The following is a 15,347-nucleotide window of genomic DNA, read 5'->3' as shown; positions in this document are numbered from 1 at the left end:
TTTGTCCGTGGCTTTGAATATCATCACTATGCTGATTATCCAGAAAATAAACCCTTGGTTTTCCCCCTAGTAAACCTGATCCACTTTCAGCCTTCTCCATCCCAGGGCACAGTAGCAGCACTTGGCAGTTCCCACCTCTTCACTGACACCCAAGGCCAAGCCGCCCACCTCTCCCTCCTGTACCTATGACACCAGCATCCTGCTTGGTCTCCCGGCTCCCATTCTTGGCCACCCAGAGTTTGTTCTCCGCACAGAGCAAAACAGATTCTTTAAAAATAATAGTCAGATGGAACACTTTCATGTGCTCAATCCAATACAAATTCAATACAAATATACCAGAAATTCACTGAACTGTATGAAGGACTGTTAACAATAACCCAATACAGGGTTTTCCCTGATTTGCCCACTGACAAATTTTCCTACCACGCTCCTTTCTGCTCCTTTCTGCTCCCAGAGCCCCGTCCGCACCGCCCCTTGCTCTTCTATGAACTTGCCGGACAGTCCCAGCTTTCGGATCTTTGCACAGGCCATTCCTTCTGCCCGAAACGCTTTTCCCAGAGGATCGCACAGCCCCCATACTTCTCAAAGGCGCTGTGTAAGCATCGCACCTTCAGAAGAAAGGCTCCCCAGCACCTGTCTGCAGCAGCGCTCGCCTCTGCTTTATTCCACATACCAGTGTTGCTCAACCTATTGCCAGGGCTTCCCTGGTGGCGCAGTGGTTGAGAGTCCGCCTGCCGATGCAGGGGACGCGAGTTCGTGCCCCGGTGCGGGAGGATCCCACATGCCGCGGAGCGGCTGGGCCCGTGAGCCATAGCCGCTGAGCCTGCGCGTCTGGAGCCTGTGCTCCGCAACGGGAGGGGCCACAACAGTGAGAGGCCAGCGTACCGCAAAAAAAAAAAAAAAAAAAATTATTGCCATTACTTAATTAACTAAGAAGCCAGTTTAGATATTTTTCTTCTAATCATCCCCTACTATGAAATTTTAATACCACAGTCTTGCTGTTTATAAACTATGCCCGCTGGAGGGTCACAATCCATTATAATATCTAAATTTTGTAATCCCAAGAACCAATTTCCACCTCCTTGAGGATGAAATCACCCCACTGATTTTCTTTGGAATTTTATTTATTTTTTATACAGCAGGTTGTTATTAGTTATCAATTTTATACATATCAGTGTACACATGTCAATCCCAATCTCCCAGTTCATCCCACCCCCACCACCACCCACCCCCACTGCTTTCCTGAAACGCTTGGTGTCCATATGTTTGTTCTCTACATCTGTGTCTCTATTTCTGCCGTGCAAACTGGTTCATCGGTACCAATTTCCTAGGTTCCACATATGTGAGTTAATATACGATATTTTTCTCTTTCTGACTTACTTCACTCTGTATGACAGTCTCTAGATCCATCCACGTCTCTACAAATGACCCAAATGCGTTCCTTTTTATGGCTGAGTAATATTCCATTGTATATTTGTACCACATCTTCTTCATCCATTCGTATGTCGATGGGCATTTAGGTTGCTTCCATGACCTGGCTATTGTAAATAGTGCTGCAATGAACATTGGGGTGCATGCGTCTCTTTGAATTATCGTTTTCTCTGGGTATATGCCCAGTAGTGAAGTGGGATTGCTGGGTCATATGGTAATTCTATTTTTAGGTTTTTAAGGACTCTCCATACTGGTCTCCATAGTGACTGTATAAATTTACATTCCCACCAACAGTGCAAGAGGGTTCCCTTTTCTCCACACCCTCTCAAGGATTCGTTGTTTGTAGATTTTCTGATGATGCCCACTCTAACTGGTGTGAGGTGATGATATCTCATTGTAGCTTTGATTTGCATTTCTCTAATAATTAGTGATGTTGAGCATGTTTTCATGTGCTTCTTGGCCATCTGTATGTCTTCTTTGGAGAAATGTCTATTTAGGTCTTCTGCCCATTTTTGGATTGGGTTGCTTGTTTTTTTAATATTGAGCTGCATGAGCTGTTTATATATTTTGGAGATTAATCGTTTGTCTGCTGATTCATTTGCAAATATTTTCTCCCATTCTGAGGGTTGTCTTTTCATCTTGTTTGTAGTTTCATTTGCTTTGCAAAAGCTTTTAAGGTTCATTAGGTCCCATTTGTTTATTTTTGGTTTTATTTCCATTACTCTAGGAGGTGGATCAAAAAAGATCTTGCTGTGATTTATGTCAAAGAGTGTTCTTCCTATGTTTTCCTCTAAGAGTTTGATAGTGTCCGGTCTTACATTTAGGTCTTGAATCCATTTTGAGTTTATTTTTGTGTATGGTGTTAGGGAGTGTTCTAATTTCATTTTTTACATGTAGCTGTCCAGTTTTCCCAGCACCACTTATTGAAGGGACTGTCTTTTCTCCATTGTATACCTTTGCCTCCTTTGTCATAGATTAGTTGACCATAGGTGCATGGGTTTACCTCTGGGCTTTCTATCCTGTTGCAAAGATCTATTTTTCTGTTTTTGTGTCAGTACCATATTGTCTTGATTACTGTAGCTTTGTAGTATAGTCTGAAGTCAGGGAGCCTGATTCCTCCAGCTCCGTTTTTCTTTCTCAAGATTGCTTTGGCTATTTGTGGTCTTTTGTGTTTCCATACAAATTGTGAAATTTTTTGTTCTAGTTCTGTGAAAATTGCCATTGGTAGTTTGATAGGGATTGCATTGAATCTGTAGATTGCTTTCGATAGTACAGTCATTTTCACAATGTTGATTCTTCCAATCCAAGAATGTGGTATATCTCTCCATCTTTAATTTCTTTAATCTCCATCTTTAATTTCTTTCATCAGTGTCTTACAGTTTTCTGAGTACAGGTCTTTTACCTCCTTAGGTAGGTTTATTCCTAGATATTTTACTCTTTTTGTTGAAATGGTGAATGGGATTGTTTACTTAATTTCTCTTTCTGATCTTTCGTTGTTAGTGTATAGGAATGCAACAAGAGATTTCTGTGCATTAATTTTGTATCCTGCAACTTTACCAAATTCATTGATTAGCTCTAGCAGCTTTCTGGTGGCATCTTTAGGATTCTCTATGTATAGTATCATGTCATCTGCAAACAGTGAGTTTTACTTCTTCTTTTCCAATTTGGATTCCTTTTCTTTCTTTTTCTTCTCTGATTGCCATGGCTAGGACTTCCAAAACTATGTTGAATAATAGTGGCTCGAGGGGACATCCTTGTCTTCTTCCTGATCTTAGAGGAAATGCTTTCAGTTTTTCACCATTAAGAATGATGTCAGCTGTGGGTTTGTTGTATATGGCCTTTATTATGTTGAGGAAAGTTCCCTCTGTGCCTACTTTCTGGAGAGTTTTTATCATAAATCAGTGTTGAATTTTGTCAAAAGCTTTTTCTGCATCTGGTGAGATGATCATATGGTTTTTCTTCTTCAATTTGTTAAAATGCTGTATCACACTGATTGACTTGCGTATATTGAAGAATCCCTGCATCCCTGGGATAAATCCCACTGGATTATGGCGTATGATCCTTTTAATGTGTTGTTGGATGCTGTTTGCTAGTATTTTGTTGAGGACTTTTGCATCTGTGTTCATCAGTGATATTGCTCTGTAATTTTCTTTTTTTGTAGTTTCTCTGTCTGGTTTTGGTATCAGGGTGATGGTGGCCTCGTAGAATGAGTTTGGGAGTGTTCCTCCTCTGCAATTTTTTGGAAGAGTTTAAGAAGGATGGATGTTAGCTCTTCTCCAAATGTTTGATAGAATTCACCTGTGAAGCCATATGGTCCTGGAATTTTGTTTGTTGGAAGATTTTTAATCAGAGTTTCAATTTCATTCCTTGTGATTGGTCTGTTCATATTTTCTATTTCTTCCTGGTTCAGTCTTGGAAGGTTATACCTTTCTAAGAATTTGTCCATTTCTTCAGGTTGTCCATTTTATTGGCATAGAGTTGTTTGTAGTAGTCTCTTATGATGCTTTGTATTTCTGCGGTGTCCATTGTAACTTCTCCGTTTTCATTTCTAATTTTATTGATTTGAGTCCTCTACCTCTTTCTCTTGATAACTCTGGCTAAAGGTGTATCAATTTTGTTTATCTTCTCAAAGAACCAGCTTTTAGTTTTATTGATCTTTGCTATTGTTTTCTTTGTTTCTATTTCATTTATTTCTGCTCTGATCTTCATGATTTCTTTCCTTCTACTAACTTTGAGTTTTGTTTGTTCTTCTTTCTCTAGTTCCTTTAGGTGTAAGGTAAGTTTGTTTATTTGAGGTTTTTCTTGTTTCTTGAGGTGGGCTTGTATTGCTATCAACTTACCTCTTAGAACTGCTTTTGCTGCATCCCATAGGTTTTCAATTATCGTGTTCTCATTGTCATTTGTCTCTAGGTATTTTCTGATTTCCTCTTTGATTTCTTCAGTGATCTCTTGGTTATTTAGTAACGTACTGTTTCGCCTCCATGTGTTTGTGTTTTTCACAGTTTTTTCCCCTGTAATTGATTTCTAATCTCATAGCACTGTGGTCGGAAAAGATGCTTGATATGATTTCAATTTTCTTAAATTTACTGAGGCTTGATTTGTGACCGAAGATGTGATCTATCCTGGAGAATGTTCCGCGTGCACTTGAGAAGAAAGTGTAATCTGCTGTTTTTGGGTGGAATGTCCTACAAATATCAATTAAATCTATCTGGTCTATTGTGTCATTCAAAGCTTGTGTTTCCTTATTAATTTTCTGTCTGGATGATCTGTCCATTGGTGTAAGTGAGGTGTTAAAGTCCCCCACTATTATTGTGTTACTCTCAATTTCCTCTTTTATAGCTGTTAGCAGTTGCCTTATGTTTTGAGGTGTTCCTCTGTTGGGTGCATATATATTTATAATTGTTATATCTTCTTCTTGGATTGATCCCTTGATCATTATGTAGTGTCCTTCCTTGTCTCTTATAACATTCTTTATTTTAAAGTCTATTTTATCTGATATAAGTATTGCTACTCCAGCTTTCTTTTGATTTCTATTTGCATGGAATATCTTTTTCCATCCCCTCACTTTCAGTCTCTATGTGTCCCTAGGTCTGAAGTGGATCTCCTGTAGACAGCATATATATGGGTCTTGTTTTTGTATCCATTCAGCGATCCTGTGTCTTTTGGTTGGAGCATTTAATCCATTCATGTTTAAGGTAATTAGCGATATGTATGTTCCTATTACCATTTTATTAATTATTTTGTAGGTCTTTTTCTTCTCTTGTGTTTCCCACTTAGAGAAGTTCCTTTAGCATTTGTTGTAGAGCTTTTTTGGTGGTGCTGAATCCTCTTAGCTTTTGCCTGTCTGTAAAGGTTTTGATTTCTCTGTGGTATCTGAATGAGATCCTTGCCAGGTAGAGTAATCTTGGTTGTAGGTTCTTCCCTTTCATCACTTTAAATATATCGTGTCACTCCCTTCCAGCTTGTAGAGTTTCTGCTGAGAAATCAGCTATTAACGTTATGGGAGTTCCCTTGTATGTTGCCATTTTTCCCTGTTGCTTTCAATAATTCTTCTTTGTATTTAATTTTTGTCAGCTTGATTACTAAGTGTCTCAGCATGTTTCCCCTTGGGTTTATCCTGCCTGGGGCTCTCTGTGCTTCCTGGACTCTCTCTTCTCCTGGGACCCCTATAATGCAAATGTTGTTGCGTCTAATGTTGTCCCAAAGGTCTCTTAGGTTGTCTTCATTTCTTTTTATTCTTTTTTCCTTATTCTGTTCAATGGCAGTGAATTCTACCATTCTGTCTTCCAGGTCACTTATCCATTCTTCTGCCTCAGTTATTCTGCTATTGATTCCTTCTAGTACATTTTTCACTTCAGTTATTGTATCGTTCATCTCTGTTTGTTTGTTCTTTAATTCTTCTAGCTGTTTGTTCTTTAATTCTTCTAGGTCTTTATTAAACGTTTCTTGCATCTTCTCAATCTTTGCCTGCATTCTTTTTCTGAGGTCCCAGATCATCTTCACTACCATTATTCTGAATTCCTTTTCTGGAAGGTTGCCTACCTCCACTTCATTTAGTTGTTTTTCTGGGGTTTTATCTTGTTCCTTCTTCTGGTACATAGTCCTCTGCCTTTTCATTTTATCTGTCTTTCTGTGAATGTGGTTTTTGCTCCACAGGCTGCAGCACTGTAGTAGTTCTTGCTTCTGCTGTCTGCCCTCTGGTGCATGAGGCTATCTAAGAGGCTTGTGCAAGGTTCCTGATGGGAGGGACTGGTGGTGGGTAGAGCTGGCTGTTGCTCTGGTGGGCAGAGCTCAGTAAAACTTTAATCCGCTTGTCTGCTGATGGGTGGGGCTGGGTTCCCTCCCTGTTGGTTGTTTGGCCTGAGGCGACCGAACACTGGAGCCTACTCGGCTCTTTGGTGGGGCTAATGGCGGACTCTGGGAGGGCTCATGCCAAGGAGTACTTCCCAGAACTTCTGCTGCCAGTGTCCTTGTCCTCATGGTGAGACACAGCCACCCCCTGCCTCTGCAGGAGACCCTCCAACACTAGCAGGTATGTCTGGTTCAGTCTCCTGTGGGGTCACTGCTCCTTCCCCTGGGTCCCGATGCGCACACTACTTTGTGGGTGCCCTCCAAGAGTGGAGTCTCCGTTTCCCCCAGTCCTGTTGAAGTCCTGAAATCAAATCCCACTAGTCTTCAAAGTCTGATTCTCTAGGAATTCCTCCTCCTGTTGCCAGACCCCCAGGTTGGGAAGCCTGACATGGGGCTCAGAACCTTCACTCCAGTGGGTGGACTTCTGTGGTATAAATGTTCTCCAGTTTGTGACTCACCCACCCGGCAGTTATGGGATTTGATTTGATTGTGATTGCGCCCCTCCTACCATCTCACTGCGGCTTCTCCTTTGTCTTTGGATGCGGGGTATCTTTTTTGGTGAGTTCCAGTGTCTTCCTGTCGATGATTGTTCAGCAGTTAGTTGTGATTCCAGTGCTCTCGAAAGAGGGAGTGCTAAAATCACCCCATTTAAATGCATGTCTTACAGTGGCTTCTTTTTCATCACACCACTTATCACTACTGGACACCTGTAGCTGTTCACTGGCTGTCGCCCCATGGAAACATGAACACTGTGGAAGGGACTTCTTGTTTACTACTTTGTCCCCAGGGTCCACTGCAATGCCTGGTCATGTTAGGTGCCTGGTAAATTTAACCTCATGAGCCAAAAACTACTTAGGCTTTTTCACTTTTATACAGCATGCTACATTTGTTGTTAACTTATACAATAGTTATGGGCTGAACTGTCTTCCTTCAAATTCATACATTGAAGTCCTAAGTCCTTAGCACCTCAAAATGTGACTGTATTTGGACGGTCTTTAAATAGGCAATTTAAAAAAATCATATATCTGATAAGGGATTGACACCCAGAATATACAAAGAACTCCTATAACTCAATAACAAGGAAAAACCAAACAACACAATCATAAAAAGAGCAAAGAACTTGAATAGACATTTCTCAAAAGTTAATATACAATAGCCAATAAGCACATGAAAAGATGCTAAGCATTACTAATCATTAGGGAAATGCAAATCAAAACCAACCACTATGAGATACCACTTTGTACCCATTAGGAAGGCTATCATCAAAAAAACAAAAACAAAAACAACAACAAAAAACAGATAACCAGATAGGAAGAGGCAAGGAAAGATCTTCCTCTGGAGATTTCAGGGAGGGCAGGGCCCTGTGGACACCATGAGTTCAGACTTCTAGCCTCCAGAACTGTGAGACAATAAGTTTCTCTTGTTCTGAGATACCAGGTGTGTGGTCATTTCTTACAGCGGTCTAGGAAACTAAGATGCCTATCAAATTGGCAAAGTTTTGGTTTGTCTGTCTGTTTGTTTTTAATTAAAACACCCATTGTTGGGCCCAAAACGTAGAAGAATGGGCACTCTCACACACTTCCAATAAGAGTAATTTTATTATGTAGACATTCATTTTTTTTCTTTTTGACTATATCACTTTTCTAAATTTTCAATAATGAGAGTATATGTATATTTTTTTCCAAAAGAAAAAAATTTATTTTTAAATCCACTATCATCACCATTATTTAACATTTTCTGCAAGTTCTAGTCAAGGTACAATAAACTATAATAAAATATTTATTACATACATGTTAAGGGTTAAAAGTTATGACATATACATTTATTCCTGAGTCTTTTATACAACAAAAGTATAAAAATTTTATGTGACAAAAATATAAAAGACTCAGGAAGAAACATTACAAAAGGAGTTCAAGAGACCCCTGGGTTTTATTTTATCAACTCAGAAAGCTGATTCTAAATGTATATGTAAAAGAAAAGGGCTCAGCATAATCAAGCCCCTTCTGATGGGCAAGGAAGAAAGGAAGACTTCTCTAACAGACATCAAGAGTAACCATGAAGCTATAATAATGAAGACTGTATGATACTAGCAGAGGTAGACAAATTAGCCAACCAACTAGAAGAAAGACCGTCATATATATGGAAGTCTGACAGCTGACAGCATGGCAGATCAATGAGTAAAGGAGGAATTAGCCAAAAGTAGGAATTGGGGAAGGAGGGCATGTGGGGAAGAAGGTCATCCAGGTAGAAAATAATGAAAGTAGATCCTTATCTCATTCCAGGCACAAAAAATAACTCCACATGGACTAAGAACTCACTGTTAAAAACAAAACTTTAAAGTTTTTAGCAGAACATATAGGTGAACCTTTCTGCACTTGTACTAGAGAAAGATTTGTTTAACAAGACATAAAGGGCTTCCCTGGTGGTGCAGGGGTTAAGAATCTGCCTGCCAATGCAGGGGACACGGGTTCGAGCCCTGGTCCGGGAAGATCCCACATGCTGCGGAGCAACTAAGCCTGTGCAGCACAACTACTGAGCCTATGCTCTAGAGCCTGCGAGCCACAACTGCTGAGTCTGCGCACCACAACTACTGAAGCCCGCATGCCTGGAGCCTATGCTCTGCAACAGGAGAAGCCACCGCAATGAGAAGCCCGCACACCACAACAAAGAGTGGCCTCCGCTCGCTGCAACTAGAGGAAGCCCACGCGCAGCAACGAAGACCCAACGCGGCCAAAAATAAATAAATAAAATAAATTTATATAAAAAAAGACTTAAAAAGCACTAATTATAAAAGATTGATAAATTTGAATAAGTTAAAAATAAGACCTTCTTTCATCAAAAGATCATCTCTCTCTCCAAAGCCTGGGGGCTGATATACTACAATCTAGGGAGATGCCCTTCCTCCAAAGTTGCATTTTCCTTAGGGTTAAAGAGGTTTGTGTGTTACAAATGGGAAGTTGCCAAGGAGAGTTCAGCAGTGGTCCCATGCTTTCTGGGGCTCTCTGCCCTGAGGGTCACCTCCTCCTCACTATTTAAAGTATAATTGATCCCCACAAGGATCCGGTCTTCCAGCTTTTCCCCAATACACCTTAGAATAATGGATAAAGCCAAAGGACATGAGCTCACAGTACAAAATAATTAGACACCTTCAGACAACTATGAAAGAAAGTCAGCAATACATGTATATATAAATAATAAAATATATAGCAACTATAATTTATAATACATATATAATGTAGTAATATGTAATATATAATATTCTGAAGGCAAATAATTAAACAGATGGACCAAGAATTTCAAATAAGCCTAATAAGCATATTTAAGAAGATAAAGAATATATTAACAATGTGAAAAACAGGAAATTCCTAAAGAAGATAAAGGAGGAGGAGGGGAGAAAGAAAAACCAAATTAAAATACTGGATATGAAAACAATAATAATTTAAATAAAAGGTGTAATAGATACAATTAGAAATAAAATAAATACAGCAGAAGGAAATCTACTAAAAAATTAATTGTTAAGAAAAAGATCAGAATGGGAAACTATCCTAGGAGCAGAGGATAGGAAGAAAATACAAGGAGACAGAAAACATAAAATAAGACCCAAGGAGTAGGAAGGATAGACTTTTTTGAAGAAATAATGTATATAAATTTATCGGAATTAAAGGAAAATGAAAAACACAAATTTGAAGGGCTCAAATAATGCCCCCAATACTCACACCTAGAGACACTGGAGTGACATTTAACACAGATAAAAATCAAAGGTATTTGCTGACGTTTGAAACTGCTTGTGTCCTTCCCTTGAAAACCGCCTTAGGCCACGCTTTTTCTCAGTTTATCTCTCAGTGTTGCTCCACTGTCTTCTGGCATGGAACGCTGAGGTGAAGAAATCTGAGGACAGCTTAGCATTTTTCCCCTCATAACAAGCGACCTGATTTTTTGATGCTTTCTCTGCGGTGGAAAGTGGGGAGAGGGTTACAACCTGGCCCCTCATGGGCCCCCCCAAGGACATGCTCTCTGCACACAGAGAGATGCTGCGCTAAGAAATCCCAGCTGTGCCCCCGTGTCCTAATCCAGAGGCGGCCGTTCCCTCCGGAGGGTAACCTCCTATCTTCCGCTGAGGTGGGTGAGAAGCAGGCCCACGCTTCACGATGTGGGGGAGAGGATGTGAAGAGCTGGCTGGTTTTTGCTGTTAATTTTATCATTAAAAAAAGTTTTGCTATGGGACATTTCAAACGTACAAAAGTAGGAGGAATGGTATAATAAGCCGGCTTGTATTCCTCACCCCAGTCTCACATCTAGCTGCATCTGAAACCACCCAGCTCTCCATGTGCTGAGCAGCACCTGCACCCCGTCTTCCAGAGGTGAGCAGTACAACAGGTCCTGAGCCCCGGAAGGTCCACGTGTAACTCAGCTTGCTTCTTAGATTCCCCAAGGCCGACGCAGGGTCCTGCTTTCTTGAACCGGCTGGGTCAGTGTCAGCTCATCCACCGCCTTTCCAACTCCAGAATTTTATTGCCCTCACACTCTCTTTGTCCTTCTGGCTATGCCTTTTCCTTTATCCCTTTACTACCATTTTTGTGGGAGGGAATGGGCCAACACCAAGTTCAACCTGCCATCTTTGAGCAAACATTGATTAACTTCTTGAATTGAGTACTTTCTCATGTATATGGCTCTCTTGATTACTTTTCTTGTATGTTACATTTTCAAAGACATTAACAATTATCTATTTCAAAGACATTAACAATTATCTATTGAGCTCTTATTAAATAACTTATGTATATTAATTTATTTAATATTTTCAACGACATGTATTACACTTTACTACTACTGTTACCCTATCTGACAGATGAGGAAACTAAACATCTGAAGAGCTCGCATGGCACTCACGGCTTTAAGGATCTGGGATTTGAGCCCGAGACCTAAAGCCCAGGCTCCAGATCACTGTGGATCCTGCACCCCATTTCTTTAGCCCTCCGACACAGGCCCTTCAGCTGGCCTAGGGTCTCCAAGACAAGCCCGGGTAATGGACTCTTGCTCAAATTCCACAGCTTTAAATTCAAGGAAGCACTCTGGACCAAGCCAGGCTGGCCCAGGTGAGCTGAGTGGTCAGGGAAGGACACAGGGCTCCATACACCACGAAGTCGTATCATATATCAGAAACAAGACTGACAAGGTGCACTTGCCCCAGACGTGAGGAGCCCTGGCCCAGGGGCCCCTGAGCCCGCCTGCCCCTCAGCCCACCTGCCCAGGCTTCTGTATCTCAGGAAGTCAGCTGAGCTTCTGAAGGCTGACAACATTCACACCCTCAGACCTACAGTGCTCACTGAGGGGGCTCTCAGGGGTTCCCCGTCTTCCCTTGGAGAAAGTTACTGTCTCCTGCTGTGCACTACAGTGCCCTCCTTCTGCATCCTTTTCGGAAGGGGACTCTGGGGCTTACCCATGTGGTATCCGTGTCTGGCTCCTCGGTCAAGACAAATCTACTAAGAAAACCTGTCCTCGAGCGCTCACACTACTCCTATCTCCAATTTGACTGTCTTCACACTAGCATGAGACGTTTTCAGAAAAACAATCAAGTCTTCAGTTAAAAAGACTGAAACAAACAATAAAACAGAAATAAAGCAAGAAAAGAAATTATCTCTAGGTTGAAAGTCAGCGAAGAAAACAAGAAGAAAGATTTGTTAAGGCTTCTGTGGGTTTAAAACAAACAGTGGCATCAAACAATCCAGGGTGAAATCCCACGGCACACCTCAAAGAGACCGTCCACTGTCACGTGTAAGCCCGTGTCGAGTGGGAAGGTGAGATGTTTCCTGTTAATTCTGTAACATACTTATTTATGCACTGCACACATCCTGGAAGCATGGGGACATGGAGATGAACAGGACAGTTTATAAACACAACAAGAAAAGACAAAAAAAAAAAAAAAGGACTTACTGTGGACTGTGTTTGTGCCACGTATTCACCCTCCATTTTGTTCAGACGTACGTTTGTGTCCTCAAGCAGCTCTTGGATATTTTCAGTGTGCTGCTTCTGAAGTTCAAACTTTTCCTTTTCCATTTCTGCTACAGCATTGTGGAGCTACACAGTGAAATCAAAAACTGACTCTTTCACTACTATTACAGAATAGACTATTTTGCAATTCAGAAAAAAATGTTTTCCTATACTTCTCTATTTATTTATATGGTGACCTGAACAACAAAAGATATAAAACTCATAAATAAACATTCAAAGTAAAGATACCACGTAAAGAGCATGATTAAGAAACAATTTTTTGTTTACTTTCCTGAATTGAAAATTTTAATGGATAAGCAAATAATTAAGGGAATTATCCACCTCAGGTACAAACAGTAAATAAATCAGACAGATAATACAATGTGTCAGCTAAACAACACTAGTATTAGCCTGAAATCAGAAAACAGAAATATTTATAATATTGTTATTGTTTAGGAATATTATGTCACTGTCTGTATTTTCATCTTAGTTGCATGAAATTTTGCACAAGAGTAATGTTAAAAATGCTTTATCCTTCACCCTAACCCCCAATGAGAAACTATTTTTATCCATCCCATAACCTTTACAAAAGTGGACACAAAGATGGTATTTATAAATCAAAGCGAGTTCTCTAGGGAGAACTCTATGTCCTCATGCATACTGGTCTTTTTTTATGAAGATTATGTACACATGTTTAAACGGATGAAGCTCTAAACTATCGATGTAACTGAGGTAAGGAAACCAAAGTTCAAAGGACAGGTTCCAAAGGGAGTTGAACACCTGTGCTCCCAGACTTGTGGGCGTTTGTTCACTTACTTTCATGGGAGGGGAATTCAGAATCTAATTCCTCTCCCCTGTATCCAATCCCTGACTCATTCAAGGTTGGGTGGGGGGCAGGAGCCCAAAATAGTCTAAAAGATACATTTTACTTCCCATTCCTGAGTAGGCAGGACAGACAAGGGTATGACACATGCACAGAGACCTTATTTGACTAGGAAGATACTGGAGGGACAGGGAAAACCCGGAGAGATGGTGGAAACGAGAGGAGAAGACAGGCCGTAACTACGCCTGTTAGTGGGAAGGGTCCCAGGAACTTTCCTTCTAGTTTCTGGCTGAACAGGAAGAGCAAGGATGGCTCAGTAATAGCCGTACGGAAGATCCTGGGGTTTCACAAATTTAACAAATGCAATTTTGACTATTTGTAAGTGGTCTCGCAAATCATTGATATGGTATATTTCTTTGCCAAGGTATACGTTTTAAACCAGTGTCATGGCTGGTATTCAGAAGTCAGTCACTTGTCTGGCACGTGAATGCAGCCAAGCCCACAGCGCCTGCATCTCAGAACTGCTCCGCAGCTGCTGACTGACGTGCACAGCAATACTGATAAAGGGTGTAGAAGAGTCACTTGGAAGGTTGCGGTGGTTTCTTCACGTGTGTGGTCCCCCATACGCCCCACGCCACACACCGCCTGAACGTCAAACCCCTGCTGTATGCAGGGGCCCGTGAGTGCAGTGCCTTCGCAGGGGCACCACCATCGCTTTCTGAGGCCGGTGCCTGCGGCCCCTGGGGCGCGTCTGCAGTCAGCCTGAGCCCTTTATAGCTCACCCGGGGGTTTAGAGCGGAGCCCACAGGGTGAGAGCGCAGCCACAGCACAAGCGTGCTGGAACTTGCCCAGCCGTCTGAGGAGGGGACAGGCGCACTTGGCCTAGAGGTCTGACTGGGGACTAATCGCACACTCCGTCGGCCCTGGGCAGCCACCAGGAGTATGCTCCGGACCATCCGCGGTGCTCAGGCCCCAACGTAAACGGTGTCGTCCAAAGAATACGGTCGGTCCTCCGCACCCGCAGGTCTCACATCCACGGACTTAGCCAACTAACTGCAGAGCGAATTTTGACTGCATCCATCCCACACATTTTATTAGCATCTACCATATATCAAGCAAATGCGTCATCGAGAGCTTCCCCAAGCCTAGCAATGAACTGGAGTCCAGGAGCCTTTAGAAGGCAAACATTCCCCTGAGGCATAAACTGCTTAAGCAGCAAATACTATTAGGCATGTTCTAAAGTACAAACCTTGCTAAGCCATAGGATGCCATCGTGGCCCTGACAATAAGGGGATCTATAACCCCACAAGGAGGTATTTTAGCCAGGGCTTGGCAACGGGTTGAGGGGATGCAAAGGCCCTCTCAGTATCCTACAGATTGGTCTATAGCCTGGACATTTGACCATGTACTTGCCTCATGCCACAGGAGGCCTAGAGGAACCAGGAATCTGTCCAAACAGAAGAAAAAGTATCGTAAAAGCCAACAGGTTAATGGTGTAGCCGCTCTGGAAAACAGTATGGGAATTCCTTGAAATGTTAAACACAGAATTAGCACATAACCCAGAAATTCCACTCTTAATTATATACCTGTGATATAACAGAAATAGAAATATATATATATATATATTTTGGTCTCTGCCCCCAGTTCCTGGCTCTGAGGTCCTATATCCCTTGGGATTTCCTGGGTGACAGGACTGTCTTTGGTTCCAAGGAGGCGACTCTGGGTGGGCTCTCGGGCAGCTTCAGGATGGGGGCTGGTCACCCGAAAGAACAAGCCATCCATGATCAGAAGCCGGGAACTTGCAGCACACCCCCATCCTCCAGGGAGGGGACAGGGGCTGAAGATTACATTTATAGTCAATCATCCCCACAGGATAAAGCCTCCATAAAAATCCCAAAAGTACAGCGCCTGGAGAGCCTCCAGGTGGGTGAACAGCTGGTGCCGGGAGAGCAGTGTGCCAGGAGGGCGCGGGGAAGCTCTGCGCTCCGTCCCACATACCTGGCCCTGTGCATCTCTTCATCGGGCTGCTCACCTGCATCTCTTATTATATTCCTTACAATAAAATGGTTAACTGGTAGAATGTCAGTGAGTGCTTCCCTACGTTCTGTGAGCCATTCCAGCAAATCATGGAATCCAGGGAGGAAGTGGTGAGAACTCCTATGTATAGCCGCTTCGTCAGACGTACAGGCGACAACCTGGGACTTTAGACTGACGTTGAAGTGGGCGCACTCTTGTGGGACTGAGACCTTAACTT

The 15,347-nt window shown here is 42.0% G+C and overlaps 1 protein-coding gene and 1 long non-coding RNA gene across 31 annotated transcripts in view; one reads left to right on the top strand and one right to left on the bottom strand.

Moving 5' to 3' along the window:
- The window catches only part of LOC125962013 (uncharacterized), a 189,695-nt gene that overhangs the window by 81,036 nt on the left and 93,312 nt on the right, over window positions 1-15,347 (top strand). The window lies entirely within an intron of this gene.
- CEP112 (centrosomal protein 112) overlaps window positions 1-15,347 on the bottom strand; it is a 412,427-nt gene that overhangs the window by 318,790 nt on the left and 78,290 nt on the right. For all 30 annotated transcript variants that reach the window (XM_033438326.2, XM_033438327.2, XM_033438317.2 and 27 more), the window contains one exon: window positions 12,214-12,357. In XM_033438326.2, the coding sequence (XP_033294217.1) occupies window positions 12,214-12,357 (144 nt within the window). The remainder of the gene's footprint in view (window positions 1-12,213; window positions 12,358-15,347) is intronic.

The sequence above is a fragment of the Orcinus orca genome, chromosome 19 (assembly GCF_937001465.1).
Source record: "Orcinus orca chromosome 19, mOrcOrc1.1, whole genome shotgun sequence".
NCBI classification, from domain to species: Eukaryota; Metazoa; Chordata; class Mammalia; order Artiodactyla; family Delphinidae; genus Orcinus; species Orcinus orca.
Note: the sequence above shows the minus strand (reverse complement) of the source record. Positions and strands in the feature narration are given on the sequence as shown.